This window comes from Diospyros lotus, chromosome 6 (genome assembly GCF_014633365.1).
Source record: "Diospyros lotus cultivar Yz01 chromosome 6, ASM1463336v1, whole genome shotgun sequence".
NCBI classification, from domain to species: Eukaryota; Viridiplantae; Streptophyta; class Magnoliopsida; order Ericales; family Ebenaceae; genus Diospyros; species Diospyros lotus.
In genome coordinates, this window is record NC_068343.1 from 10276265 (window position 1) to 10301362 (window position 25098).

The 25098-nt window shown below is 33.5% G+C and overlaps 3 protein-coding genes across 9 annotated transcripts; 1 reads left to right on the plus strand and 2 right to left on the minus strand.

Annotated features, from left to right (window-relative positions):
• Nucleotides 1-589: 589 nt before the first annotated feature.
• Nucleotides 590-7232, plus strand: LOC127803062 (3-epi-6-deoxocathasterone 23-monooxygenase CYP90C1). The gene is made up of 9 exons (XM_052339069.1): nt 590-1176; nt 3593-3917; nt 3991-4140; nt 4509-4793; nt 5678-5767; nt 5869-5947; nt 6012-6118; nt 6303-6433; nt 6926-7232. The coding sequence occupies exons 1-9, from the start codon at nt 926-928 to the stop codon at nt 7014-7016; spliced, it is 1509 nt and encodes a 502-aa protein (XP_052195029.1). The 5' UTR covers nt 590-925; the 3' UTR covers nt 7017-7232.
• A 1825-nt stretch (nt 7233-9057) lies between these two features.
• Nucleotides 9058-14211, minus strand: LOC127804266 (uncharacterized). Of its 7 annotated transcripts, none has more exons than XM_052341093.1 (6): nt 14027-14211; nt 13567-13697; nt 13394-13431; nt 12695-12993; nt 11964-12085; nt 9058-9512 (listed from the first exon to the last, which is right to left on the minus strand). In XM_052341093.1, the coding sequence occupies exons 4-6, from the start codon at nt 12951-12953 to the stop codon at nt 9348-9350; spliced, it is 546 nt and encodes a 181-aa protein (XP_052197053.1). In that variant the 5' UTR covers nt 12954-12993; nt 13394-13431; nt 13567-13697; nt 14027-14211; the 3' UTR covers nt 9058-9347. The 7 variants fall into 7 exon arrangements, with proteins under 7 accessions (XP_052197053.1, XP_052197055.1, XP_052197054.1 ...); XM_052341095.1 differs by having other exon boundaries at nt 12695-13018; XM_052341094.1 differs by lacking the exon at nt 13394-13431 and having other exon boundaries at nt 12695-13018.
• A 657-nt stretch (nt 14212-14868) lies between these two features.
• On the minus strand, nt 14869-16742 carry LOC127803752 (ribosomal RNA small subunit methyltransferase, mitochondrial-like). Its single transcript, XM_052340198.1, has 2 exons — nt 16134-16742; nt 14869-16031 (listed from the first exon to the last, which is right to left on the minus strand). The coding sequence occupies exons 1-2, from the start codon at nt 16740-16742 to the stop codon at nt 15279-15281; spliced, it is 1362 nt and encodes a 453-aa protein (XP_052196158.1). The 3' UTR covers nt 14869-15278.
• Between the last annotated feature and the right edge of the window lie 8356 nt (nt 16743-25098).

Below are 25098 nucleotides of genomic sequence, written 5' to 3' on the forward strand. Positions count from 1 at the left end.
ATATTTTGAAATTAAATTTATTTTTTTTTTAAAAATATCATTGATATAATAAGTGAAAAAGAGATAGAAGAAGAAATATTATGGGTATTTTTAATCACAAAATTTATTTGTTTGAGGTGGTTGTATCCATTTGTAAATTCTATATATTTTGGTAGAATTGGAATCTACATTTTTTTAAATTCTAAACATAAAAATTTAAAATTAAAAATGAATGAATTTTGTGGAATACACAACTGGCAATGAGATGTTAAAAAACTTATACATTGTGTATTCATTCATTAAATTAAAAATATAAAAAATTGATAATAATAATAATAATAATAATAAAATACACAATATATTAAGATAGTATTTATTAAAATAGGAGAGATAAGATTATATTAAAATAATTTATTGTAAGGTTTAAGAAAAGTTGTTTGGAATGACAGAGATATATTTATTTAAAAATTTTAACATAAAAAATTATATGATTTCTTTCGAAATAAATTTAATAATTATAATAAAAAATATTTTTATTGAAAATATTTTTTAAATTTTATTTTTATTTATATTTTATTAACAAACATCACAGTACAAACTGGAAATAGCATTTGAGAAATGAATAAGCAAGGAGTGGGTGTAGTTGCTGAACCCGAAATGGGTAGCCTCATTTATTTCCGAATCTCTCTGCATCAAAATTTTCCCATTCAGTCTCAATTCTTCATCCATTCTCTCCCTCTTCCAGACAAACACACTCTTTTATTCTCAAATATTATATAATATACCCAATTACCCTGCTGCTGCTATGTCTTCTTCTTCTTTTATATCGTTGAGGTGGATTTTGGTGCTTTGAGGAGTTGAAAGCAGTAGCTAGGGTAATTCTATACATTTATATATATATATATATATAGAGAGAGAGAGAGAGAGAGAGAAAGAGAGAGAGGAGATGGGTTTTGGATTAGGATGGTGGATTTTGGTAATATTATTTTTTGGGTGGAGTTTGTATTTTAAGGCGATGATCAAAAAGAAGAAATTAGAGAAAGAGGAGATGATGAGTAGTGGTGGTGAACAGATAAAGGCGGCTGCTGCAATTCCCAGAGGAAGATCGGGCTGGCCTTTTATAGGAGAGACGCTCGACTTCATTGCTTGTGGCTTCACTTCTCGCCCAGCTACATTCATGGACAAGCGCAAGTCTCTGTAAGCCTCTCTCTCTCTCTCTCCATGACTTGTAGTTGATCAAATTCGTCCTTTAGAAGAAGATCTTTTGTTGTTTAGACTGACACATAAATACTGAATCTAAGAGGGGATATTATTTTCTGGCTTCGTTTGTTTTGTTATGAAGAACACCCCCGAAAAACTAGTTAGTATCATCATCGTCTTCATCATTGTTCTGGATTTTCTTTTTCTTTTTCTCCCACGATGGGTATATACAAACACAATATGCTTGCTACCCGGAAAGGAAAATGAAAAAAAAAAAATTAATTTACCTAGTTACTAAGAAAAGATAAATATATATATATATATATTGATGTGGTTTTCTTGGAGACCTAGTTAGCTAGCTTAAGATATACGGTAGATGAAACTGGAGCAGATTACACATTATTGTTGATTTTTTTCTGTGGTGATGGGAAAGATGGATGAGGGTGGGATAAGAGGGGTGGGGTTCAAATTGACACCCTCTTTAGAGTCAATTGCGGAATTCATTTTTAATTTTAAATTTTCATGAATGAAATGAAAAATAAATATGAATTTCAGTTTTAAAATTTTAATTCGATAGAATTGGACATAACTAAATCAAATTCTACTAAAATAGATGAAATTTAAAAATGAATATCATGAACTTAATCAAACAAATGAAGCAAGAAGCAAGAACCATGCCTAAATGAAGCAGGAAGCATGAGTATAATGTGTTTTTTTGTTGTTCACGTTATTGGTGTTTCTAACAAGTTAATTATTTATCAAGTAGCTAGCTAGTTGCCCCCACAAAAGTGATTGGGTGGTCGGACCATGATAAGTTAAGATTTACATTAATAAGTCGTGGATTTAACTTCTCATCTTACATAGTGAAATAAAGTCTCCACTTACGATTTACTTTTTCAATCAAAATTAAGAACACAAACGTCAAAAGATCGCACAAAAACAATAATTCCAAGTAATTAGCCGACTAACACCGAATGGTACTATTATCCTTATACATGTAGGTTCAACAATCATTTTGATTTAATTTATCGTAGGTGAAAATGACAAATAAATGGATAGTATTGTACAAATAGCAAATTAATTAACCTATGAAGACTCTTCTAGCTAGGTAAATGATGTGATATGATAAGGTATTTATACTTAACAATTGTGAGTGGAGATCCAACTTTAGATGGTTTAAGTTAATTTGCCTTAGCTAAATTATTAATTATTAGATAAAGATATAGAATCATGATGATGATCACTCGGAATGAAACAAAGTCATTGTTTGCCCAAATTCTTATCTTTCATTAATTAAGAAAAATAAGTACAATAAAATGATCATTCATATATATTCTAATTTTCATGACTTCATTTTTCTTTTCGTACTTATCGTAGAATTTCAACTTTAGATAAAATAAAATAAAACTATCCTTCCTCCCACCACGATGGAATTGGGTGAGTTCTTATGAACACAGTACGATTGATTCTCAGATAGTAAATTACATTTAAAGATACAAGTTCGAGTCATGATAATCGCAGTGTGAGAGTTTCACTCTTTTATAGAAATAATTTTTTATAGATATTATGCATTATGACTCCTACCTAATACATCATGACGATCAAGTGTGACTAATATTAGAATATCAAGTTTACGAGCCAGTTGTGTATATAAAAAGTTTTATTTATTTACTAACATAAAAATATCACATCCTCAGACATTAAGTTGCGTCCATTGTTGAGTTGGCGAGCGAGGATAGATTTCATTGTTGTCTGGTTGTTCCTTCACCGCAGAGAGATGTGATATGGATTAGACGGCTAACTTAATGCTCTCTCTCTCTCTCACTCAGACACACACACAGACGTTCATTATTCATCGTACGCAATGAGAAAATTTATTTTACGGTGATAAATTAATTAATGAAGCATAGCAAAATCGCTGTAGCCCGAAAAGAATATGAGGTCTGATAAGCTGTTTGGCAAGCAGCTTTCTTTGGACGCTGCAAAAGAAGGCAAAACTGGATTAGCTCAGTGTAAAAAGGGTAGGAAAGGCTGCCGCTCTAGATGCTGTAGCCACTGGACCTCTTAAATATTTCTTCTGCGCGCAGACTAGGCAGTAATTAAAGACGATGCTTCTTCCAAGTTCATTTCCACTATACTCGATCTCTCTCTCTCTTCTCTCTTTATATATATATATATATATATACATACAGGTTTCAGCTTCCCGATGACAATATCACCATTTCCTTTCTCTGCACGCTGCAACTCCTTGTCTTCTCTTCTTCCAGTCACAACCCAAATTATCACTTAGGCATACAGAATTTTAATCAACAAAAGTGTACTTATACTCTAAAAAATACCGAAATAATTGATTTTTTATGGAAGCATTAATTTAGAAAATAATTAAAGATGTAAGATTGTTTCTGTGGAATAGGTATGGGAAGGTATTCAAAACGCACATACTGGGACGGCCGGTTATAGTATCGACGGACGCCGACGTGAATAGGGTGGTGCTTCAGAACCAGGGTAACATCTTCGTTCCATACTATCCCAAATCCATTACTGACTTGCTTGGCGAGTCTTCTATTCTGCAAATGAACGGAACTCTTCAGCGGAGAGTCCATGCCCTCATCGGCGGCTTCTTGAGGTCTCCCCAGTTGAAAGCCCGCATGGCCAGAGAAATTGAAAACTCCGTCAAGCTCACCTTCTCTGGTTGGAATCACAAGCGCACTATATATCTTCAAGAAGAAACCAAAAAGGTCTCTTGTTAATCTAGAAATTTATTGTTACGTGTCTGTTTAGTTCATGATTTTTGTTGCGTTTGTTTGTTAGATTACGTTTGAAGCACTGGTCAGAATGTTGATGAGCATTGATCCTGGTGAAGATTTGAACTTCTTGAGGCGAGAATATGGAGAGTTCATCAAAGGGTTGATTTGCTTACCAATTAGGTTTCCCGGAAGCAGACTATACAAATCCCTCAAGGTACGTATAACCAAACTGCACATGTACTCTATACATATATATATTCAAAAGTCAGACTCCCAATGTCCTATATATGCACTGTTTTCCACACTTCTTTACGTACGTATAGTTGTCTGCAAGCCTATGCGCCATGCATGTAAACCATAGAAACACAGCCAACTAGCTCTCCCCCCCCCCTATATCGCCCACATATCAAAATAAATTACGATTTTATAACTGTATGCTTTTTAATGTTAAAAAAAAAGAATAAAATCATAATTTTGTTTCATTGAGCCCATCAAGTCTGTTAATTTAGTCGCTTTAACATTCACTCCAAGTGCCCTCTTATTATGCGATGCAAATTATCTACCGTGGATTGCATGGTGCAGGCAAAGGAGAGGTTGTTAGAGATGGTGAGAAGGGTGGTGGAGAAGAGAAAGGCAGCCATGGATAAGACCAACGAGAAGGGGACCGCGTGGACAAACGATGCGGTGGACGTGCTGTTACGCGACGCGAGTGAATGCGGCGGCGAGGGGAACCAACGGCTGCCGTTGGATTTCATCAGCGGGAACATCGTAGAGATGATGATCCCAGGGGAGGACTCCGTGCCGATGGCGATGACGCTAGCAGTCAAGTTCCTAAGTGACAGCCCCGTCGCCCTAAGTCGCCTAGTGGTAACAACTATATATAATCCCAACGCTCTTTGCTTTGTTTTATCATAATAATTGGACGGTAAGGATCGATCTGGGGCTGGGTGGGGCCAGTGGTGTGGACGTCAGATCGTGTCCCTTTGACTTTGGGACATCACAGTCGCTGTCACTTCCCCGTGGGAGACGTGATTAGCGCACCCGCGAGTGAGCGTGTGCGTCGGTCCCACGGCGGTTTTGGAGTGTTGCAGCCGTACGGTTCTATTTTGATTGAACGGCTGTCAGATGTGGACCACCGCAATTAACCTCGTGCCTGTTCCAATAGGACCATTGTTGTGTCACCTACAATATATTACTGTTATTTCTTTTCTTTAATAAAACTTATAAGACTACTTAGCAAAAAAAGAGACTAATCTCTCTTTGTGACGACAGGATTATAATGGCATTTTATGTCTAATGTCATTAGGATGCAAGTCTTTTGAGAGTGAATTTATACATAATTTTTTGTGTATTTACCTTAATATGGTTTGTGGTAATACAATTAAAAGAAATTTTCAGTACCACCTCATGCTTTGTTGAGGTGAAAGATGTTATATTTAAAAACAAGCTAAACTTAGATCTCTGGAGTCAATAGAGAGCAATTGAACAGGCTCAGGCTCGAAGAATAGTGATGACAAATTTGTATATTTAGTGAAAAATATATATAACTGGGTTTGACACAAACCTAGTCAGATTAGAGTATTATATATGTTGGGTTGGAAAAGTGTTTGCAACCCATACCGAAAGGGTACTAATTAAGCCGACCATTAATAACATAAGGAGAAAGTTTAATTTAATATATGTATACATTATGTTGGGGAGTGGCAATGTATGAATTGATATATATGATGGTAATTAATGAATGAATGTAGGAGGAGAACATGGAGCTGAAGAGGCAGAAGGGTGCATGCTGTGAGGATTATGCATGGACGGATTACATGAGCTTGAACTTCACTCAAAATGTGAGTTTGTGAACTAGCTAGGTAGCTAGGTTACATTACAAGAGATGAATGTCTTTTTTACCAGTTTTTTTTTTTAAAAAAAAAATTCTCATATTAATTAGGTGATCAGTGAAACACTTAGAATGGCAAATATCATCAATGCGGTCTGGAGGAAAGCTCTAAAGGATGTTGAAATCAAAGGTCAGTTCAATTAGCTTACTCAAAAGGAAATTTGGAAGTTGTAGCTTATATATAATTTTTGCAGGATTTTTTATACCAAAGGGATGGTGTGTGTTGGCATCTTTCTGTTCGGTTCACATGGATGAAGAAAACTATGAAAACCCCTACGAGTTTAATCCTTGGAGATGGGAGGTACTATCAGTAACATATATATGGTGAAATATTTTTTGTCTTTTTATTTGTTTATAAGTTGTGCTAATAAGAGCACTCGTCACTCATGAAAGCGCAGTTAAATGCATTCTATTAGGAGTTATGTGAACGTTAAAAAAATCTTTTATTTATATATATTAAGTTTGATTGTGCTTACTGTCGGCAGAAACCAGGGGGTGCTGCTGTGAACAGCAATAGCTTTACACCATTTGGTGGTGGGCAGAGGCTGTGTCCTGGATTAGAAATCTCAAGGCTTGAAATTTCCATCTTCCTTCACCATCTCGTCACCTCTTTCAGGTTCTTTAATTTCCTCTTCTTCTTCTTTTTTTAATTAATCTGTCATTCTTGCTCCTAACTGGGCTAAATTCCTAAGGGCTTACATGATTAGTTCTGGAAAAATGACGATAATTTGTTGGTAAAAAAAACAAAGGTAGTAATATCATACATATATATATATAGAAAGGGTGGATGGATAGAGAAAGGTGGTGACAATAATTCCAAAGAAGAATAAGTTATTTGGTACAGAGCATCAATCAGTCCTTATTGCTTATGATCAGTCAGTTCATGCAGCAGCAGCAGCAGTGCAAGGACAGCCAAAACTTTTTTATTTTATTTTTTTGACACCTGGAGTGCATCATCCAAAAGAAGAGTTTGCAGTTTGCTAGCTAGAATTGATGTTACAATTGGTTTGACATCTCATGGTGTGGGTGGTGGGATATGTGTGTGGGTTGATGATGGAATGAAGCATGTTTCGTATCATGAAATAATTCTGAGTTATGTACTGTGCAGGTGGGTGGCGGGGAAGGATGAGATTGTCAATTTCCCCACTGTGAAGATGAAGAGGAAGCTGCCCATCACCATCTTCCCCATGGACCATTAATAACCCATTCTCTGTGACTCTTCAAGATATCAGATATCTACATCTATATCTATTACACATTGAATTTTGAATGATATTATTTCGGGTGCAAACTAGTTCAGATAATTAATAGTGTTACGAAACTAATGTAAAGCTGAATCGTGAAACATTAATGGGGCAGCAAATTGTGTTGAATATATAACAAAATCGAGCTTGTTCTTTAGTTATTTATTTTTATTCGATCTTTGAATGATATTATTTCGGGTGATGTTTTGTGAGAGAAAGGGTTAGATGAAGCGTCACACAGAGTGGCTGGCTGGCACGTACTTGAGGGGGCGGCCGTGACGGGATCTAACAGGCGGCCTCCTGTTTTTTTCTGGATCTGATATGGCAAATCCAATGCAATGCAATGGGGAAGGGGATGGAAGATGGATGGGGCCGAGTTGAAAAGGACGTTTGCGGTGTTGGTGGGTGGTGGGTGGTGGTGTGCCCCGGCCGTGCACGTGGACAACGACCCCATTCCCATAACCTCCACTTGCGCATGCGCCATCATTGCTACATCATAACTTCTAACCCTGGGAAAATTTCTGTGTAATTAGTAGTACAAAGGTGTACTCTTATCACACAAATTTAGGTATATTGTACGGAATCATGTTAGATGTACATCAATTTTATATATTTTGGATTATATAAAGAAGTATTATGATCAAAATACTTCTCGTCTCCATACGCCTCACGCGCCTCTATGCACCTCATGAGTGACATTTTTGTCATTAATACACCTTTGTATAACCTAAGATATATACAAAGATATACCAATAACATTATTCTATTGTATGTGTGAACATTTCTTATAATATAATAGTTATATAATATTTTTTAAGATAATATTTTTTAAAATGAGTTAGATAAGATTTTATCACCATAAAATTTAAACACTTTGAACTAAAACATAAAATGGGAGAAATAAGTCTAAAAAGTATTTTAAAATTTTTATATACTATTTGTTAAGTTTTTTAAAATACATTCAAAGGCATATACGTCATTTTTTTTTTATTTTTAAAATTCAAGATATATTTATCCGAATAAAGAAGAGATGAACATATTTAAAAAATATCTTATAAGAAGTTATATAACTTCTTTTTTAAGAATAATCAGATAACTTTAACAAACACTTTAGAAATGACAAAAAAATCTAGAATACTTTTCGTATCTTCTATTTTTTTTTTTGTCTATATCTTCATCAATAAACACTGCTTAAGTAAATTATATTCAATATTCTTGGAATTTGACACACAAAAAAAAAAACTTTTGACAATTGACAATAATAGTCTTATTTCTATGACTTTTTCTATACGTTTCTTTTTATTATTATTAAAATTATTAATTTGACATAAATATTCTTATATTTCTCTCTTATCCCTTTTTATCTTACTTTTTTATTTGGCAAAGTGGCTGGCTAGAACAACATCATTGAATTAGAGAAAAACTGATAAATAATCGAATTCGTCTAATAAGGCGAAGATATGGAGAGAAAAAAATTGTGAAAATATTTGTATTATATTAAAATTTTTAATATCTATAAAGTATGAGGTAAAGTTAAGAAATTTTTATCATTTCTCAAAAGTTTAGGGTTATCCTAAAATTTCCCCTAATTCAATATTTGTAATTGCATGTTCTGACGCTATTCAAATACAAAGTTTTGACACTGCAACGCTCAAGTATTGATGATTAGAAAATAATGGATAATTACACTTATATAACAAATAATTATTGATAATTTTTTAATTATTAATATTAAATATCACAGAGAACATTAAAAAACCTTTGTGTAGATATGCCCGATGTCGGCGCGAGACAGTGAGTTGATCGAACCTTGGAAGTTAATATTAATCTACAAAAATAATATTCTCACACAATGAAAGTTTCATCTAAAAACTTATTAATGTAATATGACAATAATAAATGGGAGTTGAAATGGAGTTTGGGGGGGGGGGGGGGGGGGGGGGGTGTTGGTGATAGAAAAACTAAAAATCACCTGGAATAAATTATTCTACCCAACTGAGCTAATAAGCCACATTTAATTTATAAATTCTGCCTAGTATTTGATCTTATTATTCGCCAAATTACTCAATTAAACATATAAATAGTATTCAATTGAAGTAAAAATCGCATGGCTCTGCCTACCAGAAATTTCGACATATTATTTAAAGGAGAAAACAAGGATGTATTAATCCCTAAACAAAATAAATTTTTTTTTTTAAAAAAGTGAAAATTCGGTGATCCAGTTACAAAGGGGAAAAAGGTGGAAGCAGCATCACCAGCTGGTGCAGATTGAAGAAATCAAGTCAATCAAACCATGGCATTTTTCTTCTCTTCTTCCAGCCGCTGCAACTCCGCCAGTCTCTCGGCCCATGCTCTTTCCCTTGCCACTGCTGCCATCTTACGCTCTATTCTTTTAATATTCTTCTTCCTATTTGCTTCTTGTAGTTGGGCTTTCCTCTTCTTAGCCTCTGCCTGTGCAAAGTTTAAAACAAGATTAGAAAAACAAAATAACACGACCATTAGATCCAGAAAACTACATCGACAAGTATGTGGTACCAATCAAAGAAAGAAAAATTATCTGCAGACAAGGGAAAGGGAATGCATGGCGCAACCCTAATCCATTATGCCTGTGGCCTGTTGAACTAAATAGCTCAAAGATACTAACTAGGTTATTAAGGTGCTTCTTATCAAGACCGGGGACGACGTTCGTCATTAGATGACTTTCACTGATAATCCATAAGTTGGAAGGATGGTCTAGAGATTCTTTTTCTTTCTTCTTTTTTGAAGGGAAAATGTGAATACGCAAAACCAAAGGTGCCTTACAAAATCATTACCATTGTTAGAGGGTGAGCCCTAATAGGAAGCTAGGAAGATTTGCGGCAGAGACTCTGTATACTCCATTGAAAACTCACTCAGTGCAGTATAACGATAGATCCTTTTTACTCAAAAAATAAGAAAACAGAGAATGAGAAGATTATGCCACCGCAATAGAAATTTTGTAGGATTAAAATTGTATTTAGTACTGCAATATAAGTAGTTCACTATGGATTTGATTATACAAGACTATGCAGTTCTTGGATGACATGGAACAGTATTGAGTACTGATTTTATTCCTCTCCGTTTCTCTCTCCTCTAGCTGTCTTCCCTGGTTTGACTTTACGTTTCCCTTGTTTCTTTTGTTCTTCCTTTTCCATTAACATAATTTCTCTGAGTGATTGTCCCAATTCTGTTTGCCTTATCCATCTAGTTCTCTCTTTCCCTACCAATTTATCCAGTCCTCCCTTCTTCCCCCTTCTCTTCTATTGCTCATCAACAGAAGCAAGAGATAGCTTGACAGGAATAAGGAACGCTAAAAAGAGACTGGGTTTTGCTTGAGGAGAAGACACGTTGCCACAATATGGCCCTAAATAGAAAGGATGGCGAAGCAGTGTGAGAGGAAGCGCAAAAACAGCGTAAGATCAGATCTGGAACAAAGATTTTAAAATAAGGGATGAAGAAAACCTTAAAACTTAAAAGTTGAATTAAAGTAAAATGGCTGCTACAAGGTGTCTCAAAAAGGCTATTTATACTAGGGTTACAATGATAATTAAACCCTACTTCTTGATCACAAAGAAATCCTTCAAATCCTAGTTATAAGTCACATGACTACTCATTAAAGCTAATACACTGGAAAAAAATTTCAAAAACCTATAACCTAGATACTAACCATAACTAAACAAATAAAAAAATTAAAACACTAACAAATTAAGAATATGCTCCTGCATCACATGGTTAATCTACAAACAAGGTGTCACTTCTTCATGACTTACCCCACTTGAGCAAAAAAAATTCAACAGACATCTTGAGAGAAAAATTAAATAACTGAGGATGAAGTTGGTTTGGTATTGGAGGTTCAAAGGTCCAAACGCCTTTAGAATCAAATTTGGCTCATATATCTCATGAATCATGACTTATAGAGCTTTCTGTAAGTACATGAGCAGCATTCCAAGATTCAGCAAACAAGGATGGTGTGAAAGTGTATCAGTTAACAGTTCTACCAGAACATGCCTAGGGGATTTATTCAGTTACACTGGTTTTCCAATCCAAGCCGATTAATTCAGTTCAGTTTTTTTTTTTTAACTCCCCCCACCCCCCCCCCAAAAAAAAAAGGTTCACTTCAGTTTTAACATTAGCATTCAATTTTTAACTGACTCAACTGAATTGACCAAAACATGTAATTACTTCACAAAAATACCAATAGATTTTACATTATATGAAATTGCATCACTATAAATCTAGGCTGATGTACAACACTTGCACTTTATGTCGTAAATTCCAACTAAATTTTCTGACATTGGTTATTTTAAATAAAATTCAATTATTCCTATTAATTTCAGTCATTTCAAGTAAATTGGTTTTTCAAAATTTTGGTTTGGTTCAGTTTTGTTATATATGAGTTTGGTTACCAAATCACTTCATAACCAACAGAAATAACTGAATACTCAACCCTAAATGGGTCATTAGAGCGGCTTGAAATAGTTTTCCGTGACATTATATTCTCTACAAATCTAAATATAGGTTTGTATATTACATTCTCAGCATCATAACATTTTTAGTGGATACATCTTGAACAGATGAAATATTATCTGGATGTATATTATTTAGAAGTATATGCAAGACTCCTAAATAGCCTGTATACTTTTGTGATCAAAGTAATCGTCCTTTTTGACTGTGTCTCCTGCCCAAATGTGATCTAACCATGAAGAAACAATTTAGCTAGGACGGAACCACAGTTCACCCATTTTAATATTTTATTTCTCCTCAGAACTAGCAAGCAGATCAATGAAAAGACCTCAAGAAGTCCAAAAATAATGAATAGATAGCACAAAGAAAGACCTACCGCCAGATAGCACAAATGATTCAAATTGATTAAAGGACTTTTACCAATATAAATGCCCTCCGTTGTCTCATTCGCTTTTTCTCCTTCCTCCGTTTTACACTTCCCTCATTGGGTTGGTTTGGAAGTATTGGTTCACCAGGCACATATTTAACCCAAGCATAAGGCCCTGCAATTCCACATGATAAGCAGTTGCATCATATTTATCACCTCTACCCCATTCACCAAAAGGGGAAAAAATTGTGACCCCAAAAAGACAAAATCAACATGCCATTACATTAGCTTCTGATTAGTTCTCCCAGTTAAAAGCTTCCTTTTTTCTATTTTAGGATTGCAACTTGTTTTCGGTCAATTCAAATTTCATTAATTATAAAACGAACATTCAGAAAAACCATTGGCCTGCCACTTATGATCTGTTCAATTTAAGACTCAAGACAGCCAGCTCTAGACAATGCATCCAGAAGAGTTCTAGCAGTTGAGATACCAAAAATAAAAATAAAAACAAAAAGTTCAAGCAAGAGTTGATGAAATAGCCCAATCATTTGTTTATTTTTCTTGATAAATTCAAACAGATCAACCAACACCAAAACCCTAATTCCATAGAAACAAATTTAGCTTGATTTTCAAGTACACATAGTTAATGATAATGGTAAAAAAATAGTAAGACCAAGTTTCAAACTGGCCCATGTATAAAACAATGACAATAGTACTAAGAAAAAAAAAATGACAGTAGTAATTTCACTTTGAAGATGTGAAAGAGAAGACTGATATTACGAACCAGGGGGTCTCAAACTAGCCCTTTTCCTGCGAGGTTTGTCACTGGGACGTCTCTTTGGGAACCGAGTATCTGTTAAGCTGTGCAAAGCCCTCGACGCCAAGATCCATGGAACATTGTGGTGGAGTGAACCAAAGGAAAGGGCAGGAGACCGGTAAGCAACAATCGGAGGCCTGCTGCAAGTGGAAGGGGGGGCAGTATGGGCTGATAGTAGGGTTCTTGAAATAGGTCGGATGATGGCCCTTAGGGTTCCAAAGCCCATGGTTTCTCTCCCTAGACTACACAATGTTCCAAAACCCAGGCTGTTGGAAGAATCAGAAAAGACACCTAGTCACAAGTTAGTTGTTCATACGTTGGTTCAACTGGAAACAAACTGGAATAAAACCATGATGCAACAATTAAGTAGTAGTCAATAAATCAATTATTAAACAACAAAATGAATAAATTTATATCCACGCTCCAACGATCCTAACTCGGATTTCATGCAAAACACCTAACCATGCTGCATTTAATTTTTGTATCAGATTAATTCTTAAAAGAAGCAGGGAGCAAGCTCGCTACTTCAGAAATCTAAAACATTTAGATTGTGCACACGCTAACACTAAAATCTTAGCAAAAAAATAAGCCAAAATAAAAATCTAAAGCCAACAATCAACCAAAGGAGGATTGTAGAGAAGAGAAGAGAACAAAACGTTCTTGGACCTTTGGGACAAATCTGAGAATATGTCTTTGCCTTGGCTCTGAGAACACAACACAAAAAGGAAAAGGTCACACACAAGAGAGTAAAGAAGACTCAAAAGCTACCCGCAACAGTCGACACTCAACAGAGGAGAAGAAAGACCAAGCAGAAAAATCCGAGAGAGAAAGGGATTTACCGTCGGCAAGTCGTGCCCGATTTTAGTGACCAGATCAGAGCCCAAGATAATCACGCGACGAGCCAAGAATGGAAGCACCCAGGTACCGATGCGAGAAGCCCTAGGGGATTGAGCCGCCTTCAATTCCGTGACTGCCAGAGAAAGTGAGAAATGGAATGGAACATTTGAGAATGAGAAGGGCAATCGAGCCGAGAGCTCGGCTCGGCTCGGCAAATCTGAGCTCGGGCTCGACTCGTCAATTCGGTTGACGAGCCGAGCTCGGGCTCGAGCTCGAGTTCGAAGGAACAGAAGATTTCACAGTAAGACATTTCAGCTTTCTTAGGGTTTCTAAGGAACAAAACAGGATCAAATTCTGTGTTGAATCAAGCACACTGTCCAAAATGATTGAGGAACACTTGCACAAATGACGAGCAGTTGATTACACATAATAAATTGAAGATTAATAGAAAAGAAGTGTTACCAATGTGCAGAGTGGACGGATTAAAGAAGAAGAAGAAACCTCTCTCTCTCTCTGTGAGACGGCGAGGCGGCGAGAGGGGCGAGGCGGCGGCGCGGCGGCGCGTCGGCGAGAGCGGCGACTACGACGGGGATAACTGCCTTCGGCGCTGAGAGACCAACGGCGCTTCACTGGAAAGCACAGTCGGCCGAATGGGGGAGGAACCCTAGGTTTCCTTCCTTATACATGTCTGGGCCTTGGCCTGCCCACTGGTTCACAACACAACTGGGTCAAATTGGCCCCTAAATTTTGGGCAATGAGATTTCTTAATAATGTAAATTAATAAGGGCAATTGAAAAGTTTTATAATATAATTTATTTTATTTTGCTGATCATACAAATACATCTCTTTAATTGTGAACCTATTTAATTTAATAAGAAAGAAAAACTTTATAAATAAATATAGAATTGCTATTAAATTAATAGAGGGTGTATTAGAAATAATTTAATGTATTCTTAATATATCAGATAAAATAGAGTAGTAAAATTTAATTTGTATTGGTAAATATATATATCAAATAATTTATTTATAAAATATATATCTAATCTATTATTACACAAGACCCTCTAATTAAATTAACTTGCAAGCTAACGAGCTGAATTTTACTAAATTTAAAATCAACTCGTTTATAAATTAAATTTTTAAATTAAGCTCAAACTCTCATCTACCTTAACGAACGAATATGAACGAGATTTTATCAAGCCGAACGCCAAAGACTAAATAGCTTGATTTATTTGCAACCCTACCTAACATCATCAACACACAAAAATAAAAAACAAAACAAAACACCCATTTCCAAAATGCAGTGAAGGAAAATCCTCCTCCTTTCTGTAATTCCTCATCTTTCCAAAGCATTTCTTTAGCTACATCTAGGTTTCCACACGCTTGCAGCACGGTACAGATGATCTTTGACTGTGAAACAATGGCCAAAATCATAGAAGCCAGTGGCAAAATAAGACTGGCTTAGCCCCCAGGGGCATATCTCCGCTGGCAATAGGAAGACGCGGAAAGTTCTTGCGGAGGTGTTGCTCTCTAGGCCCTCGGTCGTGAACCCGTGTTCGAGTCTTGATCAGTGCGAGGCACATCCCTGATTTACTCCTCTACGATGCTGAGGGGCCAATGAGTAGAGGGCCTTGTGATAGGTGCATAAATAAAATAAATTAATAAGGCTGGTTTAGGTTTACTTCCATAGTTGATGTGCATCACAACTGTAGTTTCATGGGCCGTACGAAGCAGTAAATGCTGCATCTCTTGGTCTTACACGATCTTGAAACCATATTCCAGCTTGATTGAACTTGAAAAGTAAATCCAGCAACTCCTCGTTACACAGCTTTGAAGGTCTTTTATCGTGGAAACCACTAGATTTCAGGATTCCAACTATGTTCTCCCTGAACAGATTCATCTCCATTTCTGACAAAGAGCAGGCGGCTTCATCCCCCGCACTTTCTTCATCTTCTTCCTCTTCATCGTGACTAGAGTCACCACTGTAACAATTCCCTGTATTTTCTCCATTAGAGCCTGATAATGTTGACAACCTATACAGCTCTATCACCTTCTTCTTCTTCTTAAACGTCGCGCCCAAGGTTTTGTTTTTCTTGCTGAAGCACGTTCTCGTGAAGGCCAACCACTCGTGAAGATCGATATCAGGAATTTCGGGTCTACGCCAGATTTTGACAACTGAAGAATCAACTTTTGGACAGGGTACAAAGTCTCTCTTGCTGACATCCATAATAAACTCCACATTGGCCACCAGCTTGACATTTGCAGCCAAGCGGTTGTACTCAGAGTCTCCGGGATTGGCCAATAGCCGCCGAGCAAACTCCTTCTGAAGGAGAAGAGTTGCGCTCCGAAATGGGTTCGCCCCAAACACGAATTTAGCCACTAGAGGGGAAGATATTCCATATGGAATGTTCGCCACAACGAGATCAAACCTCGGAAACTCAGTCTTCAACGCGTCCCCGCCTATAATCTGCAAGACCCGAATTCAGAAATCAGCCCACTGGATACCCGTTCAAGCTCAAACCTTCGTTCAGGAATTTCATCGAACAGTTCGTGAACCATTGAATCTTACTTTAAGCCGATCCTCAAGCCCACCTTCTTCAGCGCGGCCGCGAAGAATCTCGACCATTCGTCTATCGATTTCGATTGCCACAACCGTTTCGGCAGCCTCGAGGAGCCTCAGAGTGAGATTTCCGGTGCCGGGTCCGACCTCGAGCACCGTGTCCGTCGGCTTGACGTCGGAGTTGTGAACAATAGAGTCCAGAACTCGTCGATTGGTCAGGATGTGCTGGCCCCTACTCTTCAACAGACGTATCTTCCCTTCTCGATCTTCCTTCGGCTTTCGGATCATATCACCATCGCGTTCGCCGTCTCCAAGTCTGTACCGTCGGCTAGACTTGGAACGAAGTTGTTCTAGCTGAAAACATCGACGGAGTCCCAGCCTGTAAATGGAGACTGGGAGAGATTTTGGACGGCGAATCATCCGTGACTTGCGCTCACCCCCCGGCCGATTTGCGCTCAACACTGAAAAACTGGCGGGGATGACAATACAGTTGAAAGTTGGAGGTTCAATCGAAGATGCTTGACTGCTTGAGTTGGGTTTGGGACTGAACTCTGTCTGACAATCCAATGGGCTGCAACGAAGCGCTTCAGGCCCGCTCTCCTTATTTTTCAGCCTCATGGGCCGTGCTGCATGCACTGTAGAAGGCGTTAATTCACTTAACAAATATTTTTACTAGCTACTTCATGATTAATATTATTAGCTACTTTATGATTAATATTATAGTCAAAAATTTGATTCCCCCAAATCACTTTTAAAATTATAATTTTTGACATTTGAATTTTGAGGGAATTAAAGTTCAAGGGGCTATTTGAAGGTTAATGTTTCTAAAAATATTTAAATCTTACAAATTTTAGTAGGCATTTTAAGAATAAAAAATCTATAATAGTTTAAGAATTAAAATGCTAACATATATAAAACCAACAAACTTCTTCTTATAACAAGAAACTAGTGTTAAACCTATGCGATGGACGAAGATGTTATAAATACATTTTTTTTTTATTTTAATACTTAATTTTTTATCAAAATTTAAGTTTAATTAATTATTCGTTATTTAATATGCTAATAGAGAACGTTCTTAAATCAATATATCGCCATTCAATGTGCTAAAGAATAATTAACATATTAAGTAGATTGTCACATTTTTTTGCTTGTCATTTCACAAGATTCTTGGCATTTAACATTGTATTTGTCAATGACCTCTTCAGTTATATCTTTAATTAAAAAAAAATTATCAGTTATAAAGCATAAATAATTGTATAATCAACTTTATACTTATCAAATAATTCATGTTCGTCAAGTTCAACTACACTCAAAATATTAGCAAATGACCTAAAGACAAAATTTTGTATTAAAAAACTTTAATCCATAGCATCTACAATAATAGTATTTGATATTAAGTTTAATTTGTACTTATGACTTGTAGTCTTACATTTCATATTGTTATATCTAAGTATAAAATTGACATAAAACATAATTGTCCATCACAAATCAATATTTTGAAAGATCAAGCCAACTAACGCTTGATTGTTACATGAATCTTTTCATCCTATAAATTTGATGGCAAAATCTATATAAATAATTAACAATAAATTTATTAGGAAAAAAAAATATGTTCATCCATGAAAATCATCTCAACGGGAATGTTATGAGTTTTTGACTTATCTTCAAAGCATAAAATCTCTCAAAGTCTTACAACTCGAACATTTAACGTCCATATTTTGAAAAGTTACTTTAAAAATATTTTAATTAAATTGTACAACATTATATAAAATAAAAAATCTTGACATAAATTTCCTATTTATACACAAAAACTATTACATTTGAACAACAAATTATTAAATATTTACATTAAATTAAATTTAGTGATTAATTAAATACTAAAGTAAAATAATTTATTATATTATATATTTATTTATAAATTATAATTATAATTATAAATATAAATTAAAACTCCTAAAGATAAGGAAGTATGAGTTTTTCAATACTAATTAAAAATTCTCTTAAAATTTTAATTTATGCAATGATAACAAAACATTGAAAATATGAATTTTAACTTATTTTTATTTCACAATGCATTAATTTTCTTCCATGGTATTGAAAATATGATATATTAAATCTTAATTAGTATTGAAAAACTCATGCATTAAATTAAATATAATGATTAATTAATTATTAAAGTAAAACTATTTATTATATTATATATTCATTTATAAATTTATAATAAATATAAATATAAATTAAAACTCATAAATGTGAGGAAGCATGGGTTTTCCAATGCTAATTAAAAATTCTCTTAAACTTTTTAAGCTTTGATCTGAAAATTTAATTTTTACAATGATAACAAAACTTTAAAAATATAGATTTTGACTTATCTTTTTTTACTATGCATTAATTTTCTTCCATAGTCTTGAAAATATGATATCTTACATTCTAATTAGTATCGAAAAACCCATGCATTAGTATCGAAAATATGATATATGGATTTTGATTTTTTCTATAATCTTGAAAATGTGATACATTAAATATTAATTAATTAACATTAAAAAACCCAAAGTATCATATTTTTAAAACTATAATATAGTTATTAAATTAAAATTAATAATTAATTAATCACTACATTTGATTTGATGCAAGTTTTTGAAAGAAACAAATTCACTATTAATTGCCACCTGATAAAATATTTTGTCTGACTATCCTACTTTAATATATTATATAGGATATATAGGATTTAAAGATAATATTTTATACGAATGAACGATTTTTTATAATTTAATTAATAGTTTAAGTTATCTATTCATATTTCACATAAATAATATTTATTTTTGATTGATTGATAAGACGATATAACAAAAAATATTTATTTTTAATTAATTAATAGTATTGAAAAACCCTTGCAAATTTAATACAAATTTTAGAGATAAAAAATAGTTTGGCAGATTAATTTTTGGAGGGAAAAAATATTTGTAAACTATTATAATTTATTTAATATATTATATAAAAAATATAAGATTTTATGGATGATTTTTTATGAGTTAATTAATAGTTTAAGTTGTCTATTCATATTTATCAGAAATAATATTTATTTTTGATTGATTGAGAGATTAATTGATGAGAATATATGACATAAAATATTTATGTTTGATTAATTAATAGTATTGGAAAATCCATATAAATTTAATGCAAATTTTAGAGGCGACTTTTTGGAGAAAAACATTGGGCAGGAAGTCTGCTACTTTATATATTAAGATAACTGTAAGAATTTAAATTATTAATTATTAATTAAATAATTAATTTTATTTGATTATCTCAAAATATGTGACTATTAGGAAGTGTGAAGTTCATATTAAAAATTAAATGATGTCTCATTTTAATAACAACATAAATTTAAAATATTAATTGTCTAATTATTCCAATTGATTAATAATGGTAGTGAACAATTAATGTAATGGCATAGAAATTGCAACTGATTAGTGATTATCCCAAAAAAATTGTGTATATCTTTTAAATATTAATTTATTTCTTAAAAAGAAAAAAAAATAAAAACTGATTTTGGGCGAGAAAGTTTTGTATAGCCACTCTTCTACTTTAATATATACTAGTGGTGAACCATTGGAAGGGTTTAATTTAAAAATAAAAAATAAATTTGTTATTTTAAATAATTTTAACATAATCAATAATTGTAATTTTTTTAATTTTTAATTATTTATCAAAATTTAAATTTAATTAATTATTCGCTATTCAATATATTAATGAAGAACATTTTTAATTCAATGTACTGTCATTTAATGTGTTAAAGAATAATTTATACATTAAGTAGGTCACTTGACAAAATACTTATAAATTTTTTTATTCATTCTATTATATTTATTTATAAATAAATATTATAAAATCTATAATATATCCACTCAAAGATGTTTGTTATTTTCTATTTTTATATTATAATTATAAATATAAATTAAAACTCTTAAATATGAGTAAGAATAAATTTTTTCAATATTAATTAGCATTGAAAAACCCTAGCATTTGACAACCTTAAATATTTTTTTATTAATTTGTTAAAATATCACATTTTCAAGATTATAATATAATTATTAAAATAATTAATAATTAATTAATCATTACCTTTGATTTAATGCAAGTTTTTGAGAGAAAAAATTCACTATTGATTGACACTTGACAAAATACTTTGTTTGACTATCATATTTTAATATTATATAAATATATATAGAATAAAGATATAAAGATAATATTTTAAATAAATGAATAATTTTCTGTAACTTAATTAATGGTTTAAGTTGTCTATTAATATATCTCATAAAACCCATGTAAATTTAATACAAATTTTAGAGGCAAAAAATAGCTTTGCAAATTTTTGGAGGGAACAAAATTTTGTAAACTATTCTACTTTAATATAATATATTATATATTATTATATTGTAGAAAGATAAGATTGTATTTGATGGATAATTTTCGTGACTTAGTTAATAATTTAAATGTCTATTCATATTTTTCATAAATAGTATTTATTTTTGATTGATTGACGAATTAATTGATGAGAAGATTTAACAGAAAATATTTATTTTTGATTAATTAATAGTATTTAAAAATTTATGCAAGTTTAATACAAATTTAGATGTAAGAAATAGTTTGATAGATTTTTTGAGGGAAGAAATATTTGCATACTATCTTATTATATATTATATTATATATAAAGATAAAATTTTATATAAATAAACAATTTTCTGTGACTTAATTAATAGTTTAAGTGTCTATTCATATTTCTCATAAATAGTATTTATCTTTGATTGATTGACGAATTAATTAAATATTTAATATTAACATAATAATGTATTGGAAATTCCATAATTAGCATTGAAAAACTCATGTATTTAAAATTTATTATTAATTTTATAATAATTAGTACATATTATTTCAAAATAATTGAAAGATTTAAATTATTAATGCAATAAGTACTAAATACAAATCATTAATGCAAGTTTTGGGTGAAAAAATTTATTACGACTTATTATTTCAATGTAATTGAAAATTTTAAATTATTAATACAAATTACAAATTGTAAATTATTAATGCAATAAGTATTAATTGCAAATCATTAATACAAGTTTTGGGATGAAATTTCTTTTTTCAAAACTATCATATTTTTATATATATAAAGATAAAGATTAAGATTAAGATTAAGATGAGTTCAGTCTATTTGACATTCGTGTAAGCATAAGTTAATTTATCATTGAAATAATGGAATTAAACTTATAGACATTTTCGATTGCTCAAACTCTACTCAGCAAATAATCTCGAATATATTATAATCATATGATCAAAAATTATATATGTTAACCATATAATAGTTAATATACATAGCGTTATTCCTATATATAAAAACTCACATATAACAGAGGAATATATATATATATATATATATATATTGGTGGTAGAGTTGGGATTAGAGAGAAGAGTGAAAGATCAGAGTCGTTTTCGGCAAGGCATGGACCTCCATCATTCATTATGATGCATGGCATTGGATTGGATCATCCTCCTGTTTATTATGTACGTGTATGGTCCCCAGACATCGACCATGGATGGCCACATCCTGTTCCACAATTATATATCAACTCTGTTTAATAATAATCAACCCCATTGAAAAACATAAATCATGATTATGGCATATTCCAACAATAAGTAACTATTTAATAATTATTATGTCTTGTATTTCTCTCTTAATGTGGGTATTCTGCATGCATGCATGCATGTGTCTGTGTTGGTCACTAATCAATAATCATGCCTCCATCCATCAGGGTTAAATATTTGAATCATTATACCCTTCTCTCTTGTATGTGACGCTTTTGAACAGCAAAGCAAAGTATAAAAAGAAAACTGGCTATAAGCAAAAGGAATGGAGGGGAGGCCAGGCCCGAAATTGGGAATGAACATAGCACTGATGGCGCGGTCACATGCGCGGGCGAGAAAGAAGGTGAAGGAAAATGGGGGAGACGTGTGAAGGAAGGAATTTGATTGTGGTGTAGGGTGTGGGGAGCCCTAATCGAGTGACTTTTCTCTCTACGAGGGGTTGTTGGCGTTATCTTAATTAATTGCCCCTAATTTGGGAAGTTGATCCTTGATTAATTATTAGCTCGAATTAACCCAACATCCAGATTGGCTGCTTGGTAACGTTTGTTCCTTCCTGGGGGCGGTTTGTGACTGAACTGTGATGTTTGAGCTGCAAATGTGGTGGCATTAATCATTCAAGCAGACCCAAAATATTGTTTAATTAGTACCACACGACAGTAATCAGTTTGAAATTAAAGTGTATAAGGATAATGAAAAAAAGACTCATAGACACACTTACCACCGAGTGAATGAATTAATGATTAAAAGAGACTTGTAGACAGTAAAACAGTAAAAGTTCTTAATTAACGAGGATTCGGAAGATGCTGAGAATCTGAGATGCCGGATTAATCAATTTGCTTTAGGCCACGGGCACGACCACTTTTTTTTCTTCAGTCAATTTGTACAAGGATGCCCACAAGGAAAGTTCTTAATCTTGCTTTTTCCTGTAATTAGTGCTTCTTCCGCGTAATTAATCTGCATTTCAACCCAACCCCTTGCCCCTTGGTGAAAATTGAATCACTGTTAACAGACCGTTAAAAATCTACCGTTGGGACGACTTCCATCCAAATCATTATCATAATTAATGATGCTTAGCCAGTCCATTGTGTATGCATTGCATGCTTTGAGGACCAAACTGGCCCACATCTGTTGAGCTTCTTATTACAATGTCTTTAAATGATTAGCTTCCACAACAACGTTTTAATAATAAAATAAAATAAAATAAAGAGGTAACGGTGGATGAATAAAAACTTTAAACAATGCATTAATAACTATGGGATATTTGCTGTTGTTTTATCTCCACGGTCCATAGGATCCAACAAGATCCTCTAGCTTTAGGCCACCATGTGATGTGAACATCTCTGCCTTTTTTGACTTGAGATCAAAAGAAGTAAACAAATAAAGCGTATCTAATTACAGCATTAACGGCCATTAACTATGCAGGAACATGTATGAATGGATGATTTATTATTTAGAACGTTAACCAAAATAATTGGATGGTGGCTTAGGATTCAAGCTGCCTTTCTCATTGTCAAGATTGTATTTGATAAGAGGTTGATTGAGATTACGGATTTAACAGATTTGATTGGATTATTAAGGGATGGACAAGGGTATGGAAGCCCATTAATTTGATCATAAAATTTTAGTTTAGCTTTTGAATTATTATTTTTTTTCTTTTATCTCCATTTATGATTAAATTTTATATTTTTTATGTAATGAATTCGACAAATAAAACATATCTGATTATTTTATTATGGTCATATTTTTACGTAAATTTAATTAAATTATAAACTTTAATATGGTTTAGTAAATTATGACCTAAAACAAAGATATATTACTGTATTAAGATTGAGTTTAAAATAAAAAACTTGAATAGAATTTATTTTTTTTAGCAATTAACTAATAAATTATGCACAAAAAAAAAAGAATATATTACATTGGCCGGCAAGTTATGGCACGCGATCGTAGAGAGCGTGGAGAATGGTCCCTCCTCGGAGGTGGAATATTGGGGGATCAAAAGGTAACGGTAAAAAAGTGGCGCAACTGTGAACTGCCCCTTTTAGTAGTTATAGCGCACCACCGACGCAAACGGGACGGAAGAGGGATCTGGAGCTCGAGGGGTGAAAAGCGAAACGGCAATGGTGACGGCCGTTTGATAGATAGGTCTATTTGGAGGCAATTATAGACGGCACGTGCAAGGCGCTTTCCTTTGGGCCCCACTACCTACTTCCTTCCTTTAGCGTCTATCATATCACTTGCGTGGCGAGCCAATCACGGCATGCCCTCTCACTCCTGCTGCAAACTCAATTCATTTTTCTTCCGCATCCTCCTCCTCCTCCGTTATTTTTCATGAAAAATTAGAACCATCAAAGTTGAATGCGCTATACAACAGCAAGACATTGTGCCATTTAAGTCAGTTCTGGAATTTCTTTTTATGCACTTAATTGGAGTTTGTTATTAATTTTTATGAAGAAAAAGACCAGTCAAAAGGGCCGAAATGATTGAAAGCCTGGGATCTGCAGAAATCTCCTTTTATTGTATCAAGTAATTTTGGGGGGTGGGTGCTGAGTAAAACGAGCATATGTATGCAAGCAAAGCTGCAAATGGATCCACTTGTCTCTCATGTCACCCATGACGCTCACCTCTTTAGAATAATGACAGCGGAGAATCTCATTCATTGTTTGCTTAAAGGTGCCCACTTATATCATAGTTTAACTAATTTAGTCTTTTAACTATTTGTAATGTATAATTCTCCCAACAGTCACACTTTCAACAAATTTAGTTATCAAACTAGTCACGTAGGTTGGGTTGCTACGTGTTAAATGCTGCAGATAGCAAAATGTTAGCCGTGGCCCTGGTGGGGCTACGGAAACATTAGATCAAGCCCCCACCACCACCCTCCATTTAACTGGACCGACACAAGAACTAAACAAGGAAAGAAAGAAAGAGTTGCATTATCCCTTTTTACTACCAAACTCGCCTTTATTATCATTAACCCAACTTCAACAGGCCCACTTAGGCCTCGTCAAACTATCGTCCTAATTAATAATAATAATAATAAAAATCAAATAAACTAATCACTAACCACTGAATTCTGGAATCTTATATAAAACTTTCGTTGTAACTAAACTAATCTTGTACAATCTTTTCGTTAACTGGGCGTGGAGAAGGCGAAACTTGCGGTGCCAAAGTGAGTGTGGGTAAGTAAAGCAGGTAGTAGGTGGGTCAGTCAGATTTAGCGGAAAACCCTACTATCTCGCTGCTTCTTGATTAATTATTATCATTATTATTATTATTATTATTATTATTATTATTATTATTTGATAGAAACTAATTAATTAACCAACCC

What these genes read in the sequence shown, in the direction of transcription:
- LOC127803752 (XM_052340198.1), bottom strand. Translation starts at nt 16,742, where the DNA reads ATGAGGCTGAAAAATAAGGAGAGCGGGCCTGAAGCGCTTCGTTGCAGC. An exon ending in GGCTTGAGGATCGGCTTAAA is followed by an intron (nt 16,032 to 16,133) that starts GTAAGATTCAAT and finishes CGGGTCTTGCAG; the next exon opens with ATTATAGGCGGGGACGCGTT.
- LOC127804266 (XM_052341097.1), bottom strand. Translation starts at nt 12,953, where the DNA reads ATGGGCTTTGGAACCCTAAGGGCCATCATCCGACCTATTTCAAGAACC. An exon ending in GGCTAGTTTGAGACCCCCTG is followed by an intron (nt 12,086 to 12,694) that starts GTTCGTAATATC and finishes GTGGAATTGCAG; the next exon opens with GGCCTTATGCTTGGGTTAAA. An exon ending in AACGGAGGGCATTTATATTG is followed by an intron (nt 9,513 to 11,963) that starts GTAAAAGTCCTT and finishes AACTTTGCACAG; the next exon opens with GCAGAGGCTAAGAAGAGGAA.
- LOC127803062 (XM_052339069.1), top strand. Translation starts at nt 926, where the DNA reads ATGGGTTTTGGATTAGGATGGTGGATTTTGGTAATATTATTTTTTGGG. An exon ending in AAAGGATGTTGAAATCAAAG is followed by an intron (nt 5,948 to 6,011) that starts GTCAGTTCAATT and finishes TAATTTTTGCAG; the next exon opens with GATTTTTTATACCAAAGGGA. An exon ending in CATCTCGTCACCTCTTTCAG is followed by an intron (nt 6,434 to 6,925) that starts GTTCTTTAATTT and finishes TGTACTGTGCAG; the next exon opens with GTGGGTGGCGGGGAAGGATG.